The sequence below is a fragment of the Rana temporaria genome, chromosome 10 (genome assembly GCF_905171775.1).
Source record: "Rana temporaria chromosome 10, aRanTem1.1, whole genome shotgun sequence".
NCBI classification, from domain to species: Eukaryota; Metazoa; Chordata; class Amphibia; order Anura; family Ranidae; genus Rana; species Rana temporaria.
In genome coordinates this window covers 153,071,706-153,092,042 of record NC_053498.1, presented here as the reverse complement: position 1 = coordinate 153,092,042, position 20,337 = coordinate 153,071,706, and the positions used below count along the sequence as shown (strand labels likewise).

At 44.1% G+C, this 20,337-nt stretch overlaps 1 protein-coding gene across 1 annotated transcript; it reads left to right on the top strand.

Moving 5' to 3' along the window:
- Positions 1-1,990: 1,990 nt before the first annotated feature.
- On the top strand, positions 1,991-15,570 carry LOC120915903 (mucin-17-like). The gene is made up of 4 exons (XM_040326717.1): positions 1,991-5,672; positions 10,585-10,706; positions 12,754-12,821; positions 15,342-15,570. Exons 1-4 carry the CDS (start codon positions 1,991-1,993, stop codon positions 15,568-15,570), a joined length of 4,101 nt encoding a protein of 1,366 aa, XP_040182651.1.
- Positions 15,571-20,337: the final 4,767 nt, after the last annotated feature.

Genomic DNA, 20,337 nt, shown 5'->3' with positions numbered 1-20,337 from the left:
ATCCTTCCCTAGCACATCACACCCAATTTCTTCTACAACACTGTCCACTACTTATCTACCAACAGAAGCCTCCAGTACATTGGAAACATCACAATCATCTCTACCAACAGAGATTTCAACTATGAAAGAAACCGCTTCTTCTTCTACCACAGAGAGAACAGCCTCCAATCCTCATACAATGGAGGCATCAACCTCATTGGGATTATCTGCTTCTACTACATCAGTGCCGCCATCAACCTTCTTGGAAACAACAAGTGTAAGTCTTACTTCTGAAACATCTGCCCATGTCCAAACACTGCACACTTCCCCGGCAACAGAAACCTCATCACCATCTGAGATATCATCGTCCACTTCAACATCAGAAGCTTCTACATCGAGAGTAACATCTTCACAAACTTTTTCTCCAATTTCTGTGACCTCTTTTTCTACATCAGAGTCTTCCTCTGTGATGGAGACTTCACAACCAGTTCACTCGCCAATGTCCACATCAATGTTTCAGACAAGTTCTTTAGGCCCATCAGAAAGTGAAGTGTCAACCTTGTCTCACACAACTGGGGCACAAACTTCATTTCAATCATCAACTTCTACTACAACAATAGAACCATCAACATTCTCCAAGATACCAAGTGTACCGACATCTTATAGAACATCACCTCACACCCAAACACTTCACACTTCTCAGGAAATGGAAACTCCATCTGAGACATTTCCACCAACTGGCCAATCAGAAGCTCCAACATCTGCAGAGTCATCAGCCTCTCCTATCACATCCTCTCCAATCTCTGTGAGTTTATCATCCACTGCTTCCCAGACAGAGACGTCTTCCACTGTGTTGGACACGTCACAACCAGTTCCATCCAGAGAGACCACACCAATGGAAGTCACAGGTTCTTCCAGTACAACAAACAGCGAGGCACCAACTTTACCCCGCACAAGCGAGGGATTGACATCAGAATCTTCTGCTTCTTCTGGAACAGTACAGCCCTCAACATTCTCAGAAACAAAAAGTACGTCTGTAATTTCACAAACATCTCCTCATTCTAAAACACCAGACATTTCCCCAATGACAGAATCCTCATCACCATCTGAGATTTCATTGTCAACTTCAGAAGTTTCTGCATCAACAAAATCTGTAATTTCTTCCAGTACATTACTTCCAGTTCCAATTAGCTCCTTCCCTACAACAGAGTCTTCCACTGTGATGGAGACTTCACAACCAGTTCACTCATCAATGGCTCAAACAAGTTCTTTGACTACAGCAGAAGTTGAGGTTCCAACTCCGTCTTACACAACCGAGGCACCAACCTCACATGAGTCTTCTACTTCTCCTGGAACAGAACAACCATCAACATTCTCAGAAATATCAAGGACTTCTTTCATCTCACAAACCTCCCCTCATTCTGTAACATTGCCTACTTCCTCCGCAACAGAAACCTCACCTTCATCTGAAACTTCCCAGTCACCTGTATCACCAGAGACTGCTACATCACCTGAATCAGTATCCTTCCCTAGCACATCACACCCAATTTCTTCTACACTACCGTCCACTACTTATCTACCAACAGAAGCCTCCAGTACATTGGAAACATCACAAACATCTCTACCAACAGAGATTTCAACTATGAAAGAAACCGCTTCTTCTTCTACCACAGAGAGAACAGCCTCCAATCCTCATACAACGGAGGCATCAACCTCATTGGGATTATCTGCTTCTACTCCATCAGTGCCGCCATCAACCTTCTTGGAAACAACAAGTGTAAGTCTTACTTCTGAAACATCTGCCCATGTCCAAACACTGCACACTTCCCTGGCAACAGAAACCTCATCACCATCTGAGATATCATCGTCCACTTCAACATCAGAAGCTTCTACATCGAGAGTAACTTCTTCACAAACTTTTCCTCCAATTTCTGTGACCTCTTTATCTACAACAGAGTCTTCCACTGTGATGGAGACTTCACAATCAGTTCACTCACCAATGTCCACAACAATGTTTCAGACAAGTTCTTTAGGCCCATCAGAAAGTGAAGTGTCAACCTTGTCTCACACAACTGGGGCACAAACTTCATTTCAATCATCAACTTCTACTACAACAATAGAACCATCAACATTCTCCGAGATACCAAGTATACCGACTTCTTATAGAACATCACCTCACACCCAAACACTTCACACTTCTCAGGAAACTTCAACTCCATCTGAGACATTTCCACCAACTGGCCAATCAGAAGCCCCAACATCTGCAGAGTCATCAGCCTCTCCTATCACATCCTCTCCAATCTCTGTGGGTTTATCATCTACTGCTTCCCAGACAGAGACGTCTTCCACTGTGTTGGACACGTCACAATCAGTTCCCTCCAGAGAGACCACACCAATGGAAGTCACAGGTTCTTCCAGTACAACAAACAGCGAGGCACCAACTTTACCCCGCACAAGCGAGGGATTGACATCAGAATCTTCTGCTTCTTCGGGAACAGTACAGCCCTTAACATTCTCAGAAACATTAGGCACATCTGTAATTTCACAAACTTCACCTCATGCTGTAACACTTCAGACTTCTTTTGCAACAGAGCGATCGCCTGTATATGAAACATCCCAATCACCTTTATCATCAGAGACTACTGCAGAACCATCATCCTTCCCTAGCACTTTACACCCAGTCTCTCTGACTACACCGTCCACTACTTATCTACCCACAGAAGCCTCCAGTACATTGGAAACATCACAAACATCTCTACCAGCAGAGATTTCAACTATGAAAGAAACCACTTCTTCTTCTACCACAGAGAGAACAGCCTCCAATCCTCATACAACGGAGGCATCAACCTCAATGGGATTATCTGCTTCTACTACATCAGTGCCGCCATCAACCTTTTTGGAAACAACAAGTATAAGTCTTACTTCTGAAACATCTGCCGATGTCCAAACACTGCACACTTCCCCGGCAACAGAAACCTCATCACCATCTGAGATATCATCGTCCACTTCAACATCCGAAGCTTCTACATCGAGTGTAACTTCTTCACAAACTTTTCCACCAATTTCTGTGACCTCTTTATCTACAACAGAGTCTTCCACTGTGATGGAGACTTCACAATCAGTTCACTCCCCAATGTCCACATCAATGTTTCAGACAAGTTCTTTAGGCCCATCAGAAAGTGAAGTGTCAACCTTGTCTCACACAACTGGGGCACAAACTTCATTTCATTCATCAACTTCTACTACAAAAATAGAATCATCAACATTCTCCAAGATACCAAGTGTACCGACATCTTATAGAACATCACCTCACACCCAAACACTTCACACTTCTCAGGAAACGGAAACTCCATCTGAGACATTTCCACCAACTGGCCAATCAGAAGCTCCAACATCTGCAGAGTCATCAGCCTCTCCTATCACATCCTCTCCAATCTCTGTGAGTTTATCATCTACTGCTTCCCAGACAGAGACGTCTTCCACTGTGTTGGACACGTCACAATCAGTTCCCTCCAGAGAGACCACACCAATGGAAGTCACAGGTTCTTCCAGTACAACAAACAGCGAGGCACCAACTTTACCCCGCACAAGCGAAGGATTGACATCACAATCTTCTGCTTCTTCTGGAACAGAACAGCCCTCAACATTCTCAGAAACAACAAGTACATCTGTAATTTCACAAACATCTCCTCATTCTAAAACACCAGACATTTCCCCAATGACAGAATCCTCATCACCATCTGAGATTTCATTGTCAACTTCAGAAGTTTCTGCATCAACAAAATCTGTAATTTCTTCCAGTACATTACTTCCAGTTCCAATTAGCTCCTTCCCTACAACAGAGTCTTCCACTGTGATGGAGACTTCACAACCAGTTCACTCATCAATGGCTCAAACAAGTTCTTTGACTACAGCAGAAGTTGAGGTTCCAACTCCATCTTACACAACCGAGGCACCAACCTCACATGAGTCTTCTACTTCTCCTGGAACAGAACAACCATCAACATTCTCAGAAATATCAAGGACTTCTTTCATCTCACAAACCTCACCTCATTCTGTAACATTGCATACTTCCTCTGCAACAGAAACCTCACCTTCATCTGAAACTTCCCAGTCACCTGTATCACCAGAGACTGCTACATCACCTGAATCAGTATCCTTCCCTAGCACATCGCACCCAATTTCTTCTACAACACCGTCCACTATTTATCTACCCACAGAAGCCTCCAGTACATTGGAAACATCACAAACATCTCTACCAACAGAGATTTCAACTATGAAAGAAACAGCTTCTTCTTCTACCACAGCGAGAACAGCCTCAAATCCTCATACAACGGAGGCATCAACCTCATTGGGATTATCTGATTCTACTACATCAGTGCCGCCATCAACCTTCTTGGAAACAACAAGTATAAGTCTTACTTCTGAAACATCTGCCCATGTCCAAACACTGCACACTTCCCCAGCAACAGAAACCTCATCACCATCTGAGATATCATCGTCCACTTCAACATCAGAAGCTTTTACATCGAGAGTAACTTCTTCACAAACTTTTCCTCCAATTTCTGTGACCTCTTTATCTACAACAGAGTCTTCCACTGTGATGGAGACTTCACAATCAGTTCACTCGCCAATGTCCACATCAATGTTTCAGACAAGTTCTTTAGGCCCATCAGAAAGTGAAGTGTCAACCTTGTCTCACACAACTGGGGCACAAGCTTCATTTCAATCATCAACTTCTACTGCAACAATAGAACCATCAACATTCTCCGAGATACCAAGTACACCAACTTCTTATAGAACATCACCTCACACCCAAACACTTCACACTTCTCAGGAAACTTCAACTCCATCTGAGACATTTCTACCAACTGGCCAATCAGAAGCTCCAACATCTGCAGAGTCATCAGCCTCTCCTATCACATCCTCTCCGATCTCTGTGACAGCTTCAAATCCTCATACAATGGAGGCCTCAACCTCATTGGAGTCACTGACTTCTACTACATCAGGACAGCCATCAACATCCTCTCCAGTCTCTGTGAGTTTATCATCTACTGCTTCCCAGACAGAGACTTCTTCCACTGTGTTGGACACGTCACAATCAGTTCCCTCCAGAGAGACCACACCAATGGAAGTCATAGGTTCTTCTAATGAGCCATCAACTCTTTCAGAAGCTTCACCATCAAGAACATTCTCATCATCATCAACAACAAAATCCTCAGCTGTGTTTGAAACATCTCCATCTGTTCTTTTAACAACGAAGGAAACTCATGTTTCTGGTTCAGTTACAAGTATAACTTCTCTTCCATCCAAACCATTATCTACATCCATGTCATCAACTTTTACTGCAACCGTACAACCATCAACATTCTCAGAAAAATCACCGACCTCTTTGAATTTGCAAACGTCTCCACTTTACACTTCCACAGTAAAAGAAACAACATTATCTCAAACATCAATCACAGTTCCAGCATCAGAAACTTCCAGAGCAACAGAATCTGGAACATCTTCCCAAGTTGTAGATACGTCTCCTCTTCAGATTACAACACATGGGAAGACGAGTACATTCCGATCATCGTCAAAAACTACGCCTTCGACTTCTTCAATAACCAAGACCACCGTAATGCAGTGTTCTGAGTTTGTGTTCGGAGATAACTGTGAAGATGGAATGAACCACGTCGATGTCACAATAGGTACAACGTTGTTTCATTTTTACATATACAGTAGATAGATAGATAGATAGATAGATAGATAGATAGATAGATAGATAGATAGAGATAGATAGATAGATAGATAGATAGATAGATAGATAGATAGATAGATAGATAGATAGATAGATAGATAGTGTAACGGTCACCACCATTTACGATATCCCATTCCACCGCCCAACGACAGATTATCCGACACTCCAACCATCCAACAGACACAATCCATTCCCCCAGAATTAAGATGAGACACACAGCTCTGTTCTTTCTGGTTCCAAAATGTATGAATACTTTTAATGGTAAAACTCGGTCTTTTTATGCAGTTACAAGCATGTGACAGTTAATCACAGGGACAAAGACACACTCCATCCACACATCACACAATGGGGGGCTAATGAGTCTACAATACACATCCCTCAGACTTTTATATAATGACATTCAGGTGAGTTAATTACTACTCATTACCCAGACGGTCTGGCTTCGCATTTAGAGGGGTTAAATACTAGAGCTTGACAAGTCACATTCCACATCTTAACAGTGTCATTAGCATACACAATGAACAGGTCTTAGGAGCAGACCTAATTAGCACAATGGACACAAAACAGTATTAGCATCACACAATGGAATGTCTAGGAACAGACTCAATTAACACCTCAAAAGCATGTGTCCCCACATTGAATGAAAACACTCCATTGACCTGTGGGAGTCAGACTTTAACAACTTGTAATATTCCAAGATATCTTGCAAAACATGAATTATCAGTTATCAGTCACCCTATGCCCAAAAAGGGACCCTAGACCCAAGAGTCATTAGTGACGCTGGCACAGGAGTACCCCCATCCTTCAAAAGTCTCTGGGTGTCACGGGTCATTCCGTTACAGATAGATAGATAGATAGATAGATAGATAGATAGATAGATAGATAGATAGATAGATAGATATTAAAGTGATTATAGTATATATTTACTGTATATGATTATTTAAATGTTATTTTAAATGATAATTTTATATGACTGGAGAAGAAATATAAGAAATAATTAGGATGGCTTTTAGAATAACAAGCAAGAGAAGCTGGTGGTCAGCAAGTGAATAATATAGGAAAAAGAAATAGCGCTCTAATATACAATTAAATTAAAATAAAATAAAATAAAAATAAATAATAATAATAAGCTGCAGCTTAAAAATGTGAGATATGCACATAAATAAATTTGGAAAAATGAAAAACGCTGCACTAAAACAATGACCAACAAATCAATTGTGACTGATATATAAATCAATTGTGACTGATATTGATTAAATAAGTCCCAATAATGCAAACAAAGGCGTGAGAATTCTTGACGAAAAAACACCAACAAAGGATGTGCACCTCCACCACATGAATTGTGCGCTTACCAGAGGCGAGCTTAAAAATGCCTGCAATTAATGCATCCAACGGGGTCTTTATCCAGAGGCAGTGAGAACGATGGCTCTCCAAGTTGGAATGAATGAGCAGGCAACCAGCAGACCTCGATCGTCAGGCAACCAGAATGTAGAACCAGCGTTTACCCAAAATGAGAAAAGCTCACCGTAGTGTAAATCGTAGAAAGGTTTATAAAGAAAGCATAAAAAGTTACACTTACGAGAAAGCAGGAGTTAAAAGCATCACCCGTCCACTAGGGAAACAAATGCGATGACATCAGCAAGTCAACCTCCCGACGTACGTTTCGTCTATCTGACGTCGTCTTGGGGAACGGGCGACGCGTGTCATAGCCTTAAAAGGGGTTATAAAGGTCCATTTTTTATTTTCTAAATAAGTTCCTTTAAGCTTATGCATTGTTGGTTCACTTACTTTTTCCTTCCATTTCCCTTCTAAATGTTTTTTTTTCCTTTGTTTTCTTTGTCTGAATTTCTCACTTCCTGTTCCTCCTCAGTAAGCTGTTCTGGCTGACTAACCCCCCAGCCAGAATGGCTCGGATGATGGTGGAAAGCTTACTGAGGAGAAACAGGAAGTGAGAAATTCAGACAAAGAAAAAAAACATTTAGAAGGGAAATGGAAGGAAAAGGTAAGTGAACCCACAATGCACGAGATTAAAGGAACCGATTTATAAAATAAAAAACTAACCTTTACTACCCCTTTGAATATTGTGAACACGGAACCACGCCTCGGTATGAATCCTAGGCGGAACCAGGACATGGAACCACGTCTCGGTATGAATCCTAGGCGGAACCAGGACATGGAACCACGCCTTGGTATGAATCCTAGGCGGAACCAGGACATGGATTTGATAATACTAAAGTAAAAAAATGTTTCATATAATTAGAATAAAAAAAAACATTTAAAGTGGAGTTCCACCCATAAATATAACATTACATCAGTAGTTTTAAAAATATGTAAAAAATAACTACAGCGCTAAATTAAATACTCAAAAATTATAACATTAATAAATCACCAAATAATAAAAAGCTGCAAAAATATTTGGTAGTGGGTCAAACAAAGTAAAGATGTGTATAATATAAAATATTGCGCTAATTATTAACTTAATTAATGATGCCAACCGTGCTAAAACAGTGATTCAAAAAAACAATATAGAAACAAATCCACAAAATGTGTCCAATTGTGTATAGGATGTGCACCAGTGTTTCAATTAAAACAACAACACCCAGTTCAGTGCAGTGATAGGATTAATCGATGTAATCACAAACACACTCCTGCTTCACAGATGGGGGGATCTCCTCCACACAGACACCGCTCATGAAAAGGAAAGGAGACAGCTCATTGCACAGATGGTATGGCACCAAAAAGAAACAAAAGATATTCCTCTAGAATGGCACACTCACGCTACCGCCGTTAAAACAAAGCATAGATATCCAATGCACCAATCCTCCATAGGGCCGCTCAGCTGATGTTGCATCTACTCATTCGGATCCACTGTCCGTCCCGCTCGTAGCTCCTCCCCCACGCGTTACGTCAATGGTCACTTGACTTACTCATGGGTCACATGAGTAAGTCAAGTGACCATTGACGTAACGCGTGGGGGAGGAGCTACGAGCGGGACGGACAGTGGATCCGAATGAGTAGATGCAACATCAGCTGAGCGGCCCTATGGAGGATTGGTGCATTGGATATCTATGCTTTGTTTTAACGGCGGTAGCGTGAGTGTGCCATTCTAGAGGAATATCTTTTGTTTCTTTTTGGTGCCATACCATCTGTGCAATGAGCTGTCTCCTTTCCTTTTCATGAGCGGTGTCTGTGTGGAGGAGATCCCCCCATCTGTGAAGCAGGAGTGTGTTTGTGATTACATCGATTAATCCTATCACTGCACTGAACTGGGTGTTGTTGTTTTAATTGAAACACTGGTGCACATCCTATACACAATTGGACACATTTTGTGGATTTGTTTCTATATTGTTTTTTTGAATCACTGTTTTAGCACGGTTGGCATCATTAATTAAGTTAATAATTAGCGCAATATTTTATATTATACACAGTAGTTTTAAAAAAATGTCATTCGTCCTTTACGAATTTTTTTTTTTTTTTTTTTAGATGCCTTTAAAGTGTTGTTGCTAGGCAGAATAGTTAATCTTCCCACTTCCTGCACCTAGGTGCTTAATGCTTCCTAACCTACACCGCACAGACTCCTGGGAATGTAGTGGGTGTAACTTTCCAGGAGTCTGTGCACTCCCCAGTCTCAAAGAATCATGTGACTTGGACAGCACAGGTGCTGAAACCTGATCTGACACTGCTTGTGCAGCACTGAGCATGTGCGAGATGTGAAAGGCTGAAATCCAGGAATTCATACAGTCTGACTTCATGATGCCCACACTTAAGATGGCCCCAGTCAATTTCTATTTTATAAAGTGTCTAAATGCTGTAACAACCTAACAAAACGGACCTTAGTTTACAGACTAACTTTACTAGAATACATTAAGCTTGTGTATTACAGGGGTATTTATATTTAAAAAGTGAAATTGTGGGTGGAACTCCGCTTTAATGTAATCAAAAAGGACAGCTAACATGTAGGAGGATAGCAATAATAAGAAATATTAATATACAGATGGGAGAAAACCCATAGCTATCAGAATGGTTAAAGCAAGTGGGTCTGTAGCACTGCCCCCGAAGGAGCTGTTGGTTTGTTTGGGTGGCACGTTACCTCGGTATCTCCACCGTCTAGGGTGCCTGATGAGAGTTGTAGTAAAGGGAATGTCTTTTCTGTGCTTTTTTTACCCAGCCGGGGGAAAACGATTAAACAGTGGAAAGGTGAAGGGATAGCAAATAGAAGACGTCAGACCAGGTGTGACTGCATACGGGGAAACAATCCTGCTTCCAACAATACTTTACTTCACCACTCCAGCCGGAATGACTCCTCTCACCGCTCCAAAGAGATTTTTTTCTCTCCCGCCAGGGCATCGCCTCAGTGTGAAAGCCCTCCGGCCCTCTGGCCCTCCGGCTTTCACATTGAGGTTGCTGGACAGGAGTATTTTAGGCGGTATAGCAGCGCTATTTTTAGCGCTGTACAGCCTGAAAAACTCCTCAGTGTGAAAGGGGTCTTAGTATTTTTTTTGTCTTCCTCTGGATCACCTCTGGGTCCAGGACGGTGTATATGGAGGTTTTCTATTGGTTGAACTAGATGGACTTGTTTCATGTTCCAACCTGACTGTAACTCAGACATGGTTCTCCTGGTGGATGTCGGCTCTGATGGCCGCTCACAATGGCCGGGTGCCGGCAAATATAAGTACGAGGAATATGAAGGGTTCACCACACAACTGCACCAGGGAAATGTTTAATTAAAGGCACAGGACGCGGGTATTTGGTGGTACTTGTATTCCAGATAAAAGGTTGCCGTGCCCTTTACCTGCATTCTATGATCGGAGGAGGAATGGGAGGTCTTCTCTTTGACTTATCTGTATATTTTATCCCTCCAGACAAAAACAGGGCGCCATCAAAGAGTATAAATGTGCTGGTATCATTGGATAGAACGTTTACTCCGCAACTGGAAGATAAGACGTCCCCGGAGTACTCCAGTCTGTCCGCGGCAGTTACTCAGGTAAGACTCCACCCACATTTCTAGTAGTGCAGTACGGATGTGAGGAGAGCGGGTTGAGGGCGTCCAATTGGGACCAATGACGTTCATACAATTGTCCATACATTACATGGTCAGCGGGGGGGACACAGGGATTGTACGGGTTTTCATTTACAATGTACAGACCGATAGACCAATAAAAAAAAGATGTTCGACTTTCTACCGCTTGGTGTGGAGGGGCCCCGGGTTCCTAAATACTGGAATCAAATTGCAGTCAGACTGTCCGAGGTAATAACAAAATATCCTATTGTACCAAGGCTTGGCTGTTTATCACAATCTCCCCATTCAAAGACATGCAAAATGACAGATTTTTTATGCCGGAGTTGTGTCGAGAAATGACCCCCGTCGGATAATGCCCGCCCTGTACTGCGCAGGGGCAGCACTATGGAGGCCCCGAAAGTCTCGGAACATGATTAGCTGTACAGGGCACCTGCGCCGAACATGAACAGCTGTACAGGGCACCTGCGCCGAACATGATCAGCTGGACACAGCGCCTACGCACAGCAGACAACTTTGTGCCGCGCACTCCCGCTGCTCGTGCAACTCTGCAAGCGGCGGATATTTTATTGGACAAGGGTTGTAGCCGCGCTGGCCTAACCTGTGGAAAAATAATGACATGAACCACATGTAAAAACATACTAAAGTGATCCTAAATTTGGGGCCCCTTACACAGCTTTAGGCAGGGCCCCCCTGGAGCAGAGAACCAGGGGGCCCCCCTCTCTCCTGCCACAAGATGATAAGCGGGACATGGTTGGTGCTGACGAACAAAACAAAGTCAAGTCAAGTCTTCTTTTTGTTTCTCCTGCCGCTAGTTGCTAAAGTCAGACTTTGCCGCGAGTTTCTAAAGGTGGGGGGGTAAACAAAATAATTAAATAAAAAAACGGGGGAGGGTGTGGGCGAACGGGCCCCTGGGGACTTTTATGCCCCTTACAGATGTAATGCCTGTAACCCCTGATGGCGGCCCTGGTGGTTACCGAGAAAGAAAAAGGCTCACCATAGCGTAAATCCAATTAGAAAGGTAGTTTAATAAAGGTTAAAAACACTTACATCACTGTAGTGAATAAAACAGAGAATTAGCAGCAAATAGCCGGCCGGCTGGCGAACGCCTGTCCGCTCGGACTGGAAAACGCGATGACGTCAGCACGTCAACTCCTCCCGACGTGCGTTTCGTCATAAAGTGACGTCATATATATTATTGATTGAAGCGTGTGAGGGGCGGATGCCTACAGAAGAGGCCGTATTTTATAATGATGGGCAGAGCTGATAAGATGGGGGTGGATTTCTCAAACTACACGTGTTTGCGGGGTCGTGTTTACACAAATGAAGGGGGCGGGTTTCTCAATGTTGATGGGCGGGTTTGCACGACCTATATACCTACCTAACACAGGCAATTTCAATACGGCCTCTTCTGTAGGCATCCGGCTCTCACACGCTTCAATCAACAATATATCAATAATATATCCGCCCCTTGCAGATTTGCACGGGCATCGGGAGCGTGTGGCAGAATGACGTCTTCTTTGCGCAGGCGCAATGTACAGCTGATCATGTTCGGAGGCTTTCGGCGATTCCGTAGCGCGCAAGCGCTGCGCCTTGTACATTATTCGACGGGGTCATTTCTCGGCAGAACACCGGAAGAGAAATTCTTCCAAATGGAAAGTCCTCACCACCATCCTATAATTACTGCCCCCCCCACCCCTCCCCCTCTTTCCCCCCCTCTTCTATTTCTCCAGGGTTTAACATTTTTTAGATAGTTGATGAGGCTCGATTGTTTTGGGCCTACAAGATGTCTAGAACTGGGAGGTCTGTACAGATTTAGGACTTCTCTCCGTACTATTTTCTATACGTTGGCTATAATTTGTGCTTCTGTTTGTCTCTGTTTTTTTGTTTCATTGTAACTTTAAAACTGTTAATAGCTCTAAATAAAAGGTGCTTTTGCTTTATAACTGTAAAAAAAGAAACGTTGATGGTTGGGGTTCACATACTTTAACTCTTCATCTCTGGTTTGTTTTAGGCTTTCAGTGGAAAATACAGGAAGGTGGCTCCAAAATACTACGCGAGGATGGTAGTCCATGGATTCAGGTACTTCCCAGATTTGTACCACACTTACATGCAGTCTCTGATTTCCGGGTCTGGAAGTCAGGAAAACGCTGAGAACAAAGTGTGACCCAGCATGAGACTCCAATATCAATACAGTGCAACCTCGGATTACGAGGATAACCTGTTCCAGGAGAACGCTTGTAATCCAAAGCACTCGCATATCAAAGCCAGTTTCCCCATTGCAGTCCATGGAAACGAAAATAATTTGTTCCGCATTGACTTCAATGGCATGCAATACCGCATGTGGGCAGAGGTGGGGGGGGTGCCGGAGAGCCTCGGAAACGGTCGGAAAGGTCTGAGGACAGCTTGGCTGACCTTGGCAAACCTCGGAAAGGCCTGGGAACGGAGTATTTCTGTGTCCTTCCGAGTCTTTCCGAACGGCGCCAATCGGTTGCGATTGGCTCCGGCGCCCCCCCACCTCAGGCCAAGTGCAGTACTGCACACCGCTTTGGCCTGAATCCTCCTCGTTTTGCGAGACTACGATCGCAAACCAGGTTAGGATTTTTTTTAAATACAGTGCGCTCGTATTGCGAAACACTCGTTAACCGCGTTACTCGCAATCCGAGGGTCCACTGTAGATCAATGGGCCCTATGGAAAAATTGTATGGGATGCGAATCATCTGGGGTGTCATTACTTTTATTTTGCTCCAGAAACCTAATAAATCCCTCTTTATTCCGTAATTACTTATCACTCAGCGCTGCCATCTCTTCCCTCCTAGGGTTACATTGTAATAAGCGGACACCAGGATGTGTTCGATGTCTTTTAGCCCAACTCCAGGGGGTGGTCCAGCAGGGGTGGTTTTCTTTTTTTTATTGCTATCTGTGTCCATGTTGGGGTGATTTATCCATCTCTTCCTGTAAAGAAAGGAAGTGATTGGACATTTTTCCAGTGGGGGGGATCCATGACTCCACATGAGTAAAGTAGGGAAGAGTACAAAACCGCACTCCATGAAAGTCATCCTGTAGGCAGGTGCAGTCTACTTTCTCCACTGAAGATGGCGCTCAACCACAGCAGCCTAGCAGGGGGAGAGGAATTCAAGAGGAACACAGTTCTTCTAAGGTTCTCAGCGTCATTGCCACCCCATGCCGGGTCAGTTCCCGGCTCCTTGGTCTGGCGCGCATTTTGCGTTTGTGTAGCGTAGGGACAGGTCACCCGTCTGAAAGGGACAGTGATTAGCAGCAGGGAGAGGTTCCAGACGAGTCGGGAAAGGATAGGGATGCCCCATCCTTCTGGAGATCTCCCCATTTGAGCTTGGACCAGTCATCCTGCATTCCGCCCCATAAGACAGAGTCTGTCGGCACATCTGAGACCTGCTCTGCTACACGTTGCCGATTTTGCCATGAGTGGTCCCAGTTGGGTGCCTTCCGGCCGGTTTGTTTAGAAATACCGGATTCCGTTCCGTTCTCTGTGATTACTGCCGCTGCACCACGCTGCACCTCCCTACAATCCCATTAGATTTAATTAAAGTATCCAACTTCAACACAGTTCCTGCCGTAAGCCATGTCCCTTTTACGCGTTTCACCCCAATCGGGCTTATTCATAAAGGCCCAGTGGGGGTAAAATGCATCAACAGGGCGTGGCTTAGGGCAGGGACTAAGTTGGTTACATTAATTGAATCTCATGGGGTGACTTTCATGGAGAACGGGTTTGTATTTTATCCTTGCTGAGCTGGGTGAGCTCCTTCTTAAAGCGGGGGTTCACCCTAAAAAAAAATTCTAACATTACATCCAGCATACTAACGACATTTACAGTATGCAGGTCTTTTTTTTTTTTCACCGTACATACCGTTATATTGTGATTTTCTCCCCGGCTTCCGGGTTCTGATTCCCGCGGGACTGGGCGTTCCTATCCCTGGGTTAGATGATTGACGTGTTGTGAAAAAGTTCCCATGTCGCACAAGGCGCGTCACCAGTTTTCCGTAAATAGCCGAGCTGCGAGTCGGCGCTATACGGCGCCTGCGCAGTCAGCTCTACACGGCGGGCGCAGGCGCCGTATAGCGCCGACTCGCTGCTCGGCTATTTACAGAAAACTGGTGACGCGCCTTGTGGGACATGGGAACTTTTTCACAACACGTCAATTATCTAACCCAGGGATAGGAACGCCCAGTCCCACGGGAATCAGGACCCGGAAGCCGGGGAGAAAATCACAATATAAAGGTATGTACGGCGAAAAAAGAAAAAAAACCCTGCATACTGTAAATGTCGTTAGTATGCTGGATGTAATGTTAGAATTTTTTTTTTAGGGTGAACCCCCGCTTTAACCGGAACCCAGCGCCGTAGAGGAACCGAGTAGCGGGTTTAGTACTTGGAGCGATGGGCAGGAAGTGAGAAAAATCTCCCCAATGGGATCATTGAAAAAAATAAAATAAAAACCGCTACAGAAATTTGAATCCAAAAAATAAAACAACTGTCCATTGTCGCGTATTACTATAACAATAAATCTATTATCAGACGTTCTTCTTTTCTTTCCCGTAACATTTCCGAATTCTTATCACTCTTCAGTAAAGGGAGCACCGTAGTGAACACCTCCGGGATCTACAGTTACCCCAATAATCAGACGGGGATCAATTATATCAACTACAATCTGACCGATGATGTTTTAAAAGAATTTTCTAATATCGACCAGACAGACCTGAACGCCACGGCGACCGTCCTGAATGCGACTTCCGAGTCTTCTCCTGTATTGGGTGAGCTTTATTATTCCTCATTGCTCAATGGAAAGTGTATATAATGTATTTGGATATGGATATGTGTATATAATGTATTTTATTCATGTTATTTCCTGTAAAATCCCCCCTCTATTCCCCTTTACTCCTCCCCTGGCAGCTACATAAAAGGTTTTGTAGGGAGGTACGGAGGGGCTGGACCAGCACAGACAGTAATTAGACCAGTGGCGACTGGTGCTAAACGTTTTGGGGGGGGCCGGCAAACAAACCCCCCCCCAGGTCCACACTCACCCCTCCACAGTCCCTAAACTCACCGTCCTTGCACTCACCACTCCCCGGTCCCCGTGCTCACCCCTCCACGACCCAAGCGCTTGATGTTGCTAAACACGGTAGACACTTTTACCAACATCAAGCGTTTTTCTGCTGCCAGGAGTAAGACATCTAGGGAGTGTGCAGAGTGGATGAACCCTTAATGTCCCCATCGTAATACTCTGTCCCATCTCCTCCATGCCACGGTGGCAGCCAAGCAGCTACTTCCTCTTGAACACATTGGCTGACAGAGCACCGTGGCGGGGGTCACATGGGTTCTTTCTCCAATTACTATACAAAAATTCCAATGACTGAAAAGTGTGGTGGAGAAGCTCCAGAGCATGGGACCTTCATTACCGTACTCATTCCCGAGGTATGTAGAAGAGACAATGATGGTGACTACCAATTTCATGCAACCACCTGGAAGCCACCTGAGATAACCTCACACACATCTTATGGGAATATCTTTGGCATCATACTGGAATACTGGAAAAACAGCTCGGTCTCTGATCTCTTGGTCTCTGGTCTCTTGGTCTCTGATCTCTTGGTCTCTTGGTCTTTTGGTCTCTTGGTCTCTGATCTCTTGGTCTCTTGGTCTCTGGTCTCTTGGTCTCTTGGTCTCTGGTCTCTTGGTCTCTGGTCTCTTGGTCTCTGATCTCTTGGTCTCTGATCTCTTGGTCTCTTGGTCTTTTGGTCTCTTGGTCTCTGATCTCTTGGTCTCTGGTCTCTTGGTCTCTTGGTCTCTGGTCTCTTGGTCTCTGGTCTCTTGGTCTCTTGGTCTCTGGGTCTCTTGGTATCTTGGTCTCTTGGTCTCTGGGTCTCTTGGTATCTTGGTCTCTTGGTCTCTTGGTCTCTGGTCTCTTGGTCTCTTGGTCTCTGGTCTCTTGGTCTCTTGGTCTCTGGTCTCTCGGTCTCTTGGTCTCTCGGTCTCTTGGTCTCTGGTCTCTTGGTCTCTTGGTATCTTGGTCTCTTGGTATCTTGGTCTCTTGGTCTCTTGGTCTCTGGTCTCTTGGTGTCTTGGTCTCTGGTCTCTTGGTCTCTGGGTCTCTTGGTCTCTGGACTCTTGGTGTCTTGGTCTCTGGTCTCTTGGTCTCTGGTCTCTTGGTCTCTGGTCCCTGGGCTCTGGTCTCTTGGTCTCTGGTCTCTTGGTCTCTTGGTCCCTGGTCTCTTGGTCCCTGGTCTCTTGGTCTCTTGGTCTCTGGGTCTCTGCTCTCTTGGTCTCTGCACTCTTGGTCTCTGGTATCTTGGTCTCTGGTCTCTTGGTCTCTTGGTCTCTTGGTGTCTCGGTCTCTCGGTCTCTCTGTCTCTTGGTCTCTGGTCTCTGGTCTCTTGGTTTCTTGATCTCTTGGTCTCTCGGTCTCTGGTCTCTTGGTCTCTTGGTGTCTGATCTCTGGTCTCTTGGTCTCTTGGTCTCTTGGTCTCTGGTCTCTTGGTCTCTTGGTCTCTTGGTCTCTGGTCTCTTGGTCTCTGGTCTCTTGGTCTTTTGGTCTCTGGTCCCTTCCCAATGCCATATATAGAGCCACTAGTAGAAGAACGTGATTGAGACCAAACTTGGTTAACATTTTCTATGCAGAAAGTACCAATATGCTGAATTATAAAATGTTATGGTTATTAATATGTCCATACATGTCATTCTCCCATTTCAGGTGTAGCACAGCTTAAAGAATACATGACCTGCAATCTGAATTTTTCGGATTACAATGTTAGCTGTGGAAATGAATCTTGCGAGTGTGTCGGACCATGTGCACAGAATCCTGAGTACTGCTATAATAACGGCACCTGCCATAACCGAGAGCAAGGAGCTGTGTGCATGTAAGTATTTGGACCTCTGTTTTCAATTGGGCAAATGTAATTAGTCAACATATATATTGTTTACTTCTAAGAGGAAATTGTAAAAAACACAAAGTGTTATTATTCCATCTGAGAACCCAGCGCAGAGATCTCATCAAGAGAGTCCCCTAGAGACATAAACAGTGTCTGCCAAATGTTAATTATCAGTTACGGGTGGAATGGCAATACTTTAGATTCGGTTGCCAGCAGGGTGGATATAAATCAATTCTTTTTTTAACCACTTCAGCCCTGGAAGATTTGGCTGTTGAATGGCCAGGCCATTTGTTGCAATTGAACACGGCTTCCCTTTAACTGACAATTGCGCAGTCGTGCGACGTTGTACCCAAACAAAATTGTCCCTTTTTTCCAACAAATAGAGCTTTCTTTTGGTGGTATTTGATCACCTCTGCGGTTTTTATTTCTTTGCGCTATAAACAAAAATAGAGCGACAATTTTGGAAAAACATAATATTTTGTACTTTTTGCATTAATAAATATCCCCCATATTTTGTTTTAAAAAGTTTTTTTTTTCCTTAGTTTAGACCGATACGTATTTTTCTACATATTTTTGGTTAAAAAAAATCTCAATAAGCGTTTATTGATTGGTTTGCGCAAAAGTTATAGCGTCTACAAAATACGGGATAGTTTAATGGTATTTTTATTATCTTTTTTTACTACTAATGGTGGAGATCAGCGATCGGACACTTTTGACACATTTTTGGAACCATTCACATTTATACAGCGATCAGAGCTATAAAAATGCTCTGATTACTGTCACCCATATCCTCCAGGCCCGAGGCCCACCTCCAGACATTCAGTCCTTTACCGGTTTTACTGTAGCAGAAGAAAAATTAACATGTTTTGAAAAACACAGCCTTCACCTCCACCTGTTCTGTCCCAACATCAATAATTCTATAAATTCAAGTCAAACATTACCATAGGATGTCCACTCCGTCTTCACTGTAGGTCTTCATTGGTGGGATCTCCAACAGAGCTTGTCCCAGGCCTATCCCAAAGGGTTAACTTCTTAAGGCCAAAAGCTTACATGGCAATATATTAGACATAGCCTTTCTCCATCACCCTCTGCCCCAAGCTCCACCGGCTCCAAAATGTATTCTAGCCCCACTCTCAATACCCTCTTAGTAGAAGGGTACTAACCCCTGCTTACATGGTTTTGCACACTTGTATAATGCTTTAATGGCCACTTAAATGTGATACACATGCTTTTGACTTTGATACACACAAAACTATCCATTAACATTTTATTTTACAGATGCAACCAATCATATACAGGAGAGAGATGTGAGTCTCCTGCAACAACCCCCTCAACTGTAACACAACATGAAACCAAAGGTACAACTGAGCCAACCACAACCACCGTACAGAGCCCATCTGAGCATGAGACCAGCACTGCTAGAGTGACAAACCTTTCTACATCAGCACAACATTCCGCTTCTACAGAACCAACATCTGAGAGAGCTTCCCCTCCTGTGGTTTCGTCACTAATGACGTCTCCTGAAATAACTGGAGAGACCAGCAGAGTATCCAGAATGACAACCTCAGAAACATCTGCAAAAGTTATAAAATCTACACCAAACCCATCTACAGAACTACACACATCCACCATGCAGAATATCTCAACCTCAACACAACCAACATCTGAAGGTGTCTCCACTCCAACGATGGCCACATCTTCACTGACTTCCTTTTTTCCTAGTCTGTCAAAAACCACCTTGGCAACTTCAGAACCCTCATCATCTACAAGAGAGACCACAAATACTATCCCTACTGCATTAGAGACAGAAAGTACCACTGAGCCAGCATCAGTCACAACACAAAGTGTATCTCTACATGAGAACAGCACTGCTGGGACGACAATCGTATCACCATCAACGGAGGGATCGGCTTCTACACAATCAGTGACTGAAAAGGTTTCCCCCTCTGTATTTTCCACACAGACATTTTCATCCTCCAAATCTGCAGAAACCAGCACTATTCCTTCAACACCATCTCCATTCACCTCCTTCTCTCCTAGTCCTCCAGAATCAACAGTGACCACTTCAGAAGTATTATCTACAAGAGTGACCACCACTAATACTGCAATAAGTACAAATGAAACCGAAGGTACAACTGAGCCAACCACAAGCACCGTACAGAGCCCATCTGAGCATGAGACCAGCACTGCTAGAGTGACAAACCTTTCTACATCAGCACAACAATCCACTTCTACAGAACCAACATCTGAGAGAACTTCCACTCCTGTGGTTTCGTCACTAATGACGTCTCCTAAAATGACTGGAGAGACCAGCAGAGTATCCAGAATGACAACCTCAGAAACATCTGCAAAAGATACAATAACTACACCAAACCCATCTGAACCACATAGTAGTACAGAACGACAAACATCCACCATGCAGAGTATCTCCACTTCCACACAGCCAACATCTGAAGGTGTCTCCATCCCAACGGTGGCCACATCTTCACTGACTTCCTTCTCTCCTAGTCTGTCAGAATCAACCTTGGCAACTTCAGAACCCTCATCATCTACAAGAGAGACCACAAATACTATACCTACTGTATTAGAGACAGAAAGTACCACTGAGCCAGCATCAATCACAACACAAAGTGTATCTCTACATGAGACCAGCACTGCTAGGACGACAATCGTATCACCATCAACGGAGGGATCGGCTT

What these genes read in the sequence shown, in the direction of transcription:
- LOC120915903 (XM_040326717.1), top strand. Translation starts at nt 1,991, where the DNA reads ATGTTTCAGACAAGTTCTTTAGGCCCATCAGAAAGTGAAGTGTCAACC. An exon ending in TGTCCGCGGCAGTTACTCAG is followed by an intron (nt 10,707 to 12,753) that starts GTAAGACTCCAC and finishes GGTTTGTTTTAG; the next exon opens with GCTTTCAGTGGAAAATACAG. An exon ending in ATGGTAGTCCATGGATTCAG is followed by an intron (nt 12,822 to 15,341) that starts GTACTTCCCAGA and finishes ATCACTCTTCAG; the next exon opens with TAAAGGGAGCACCGTAGTGA.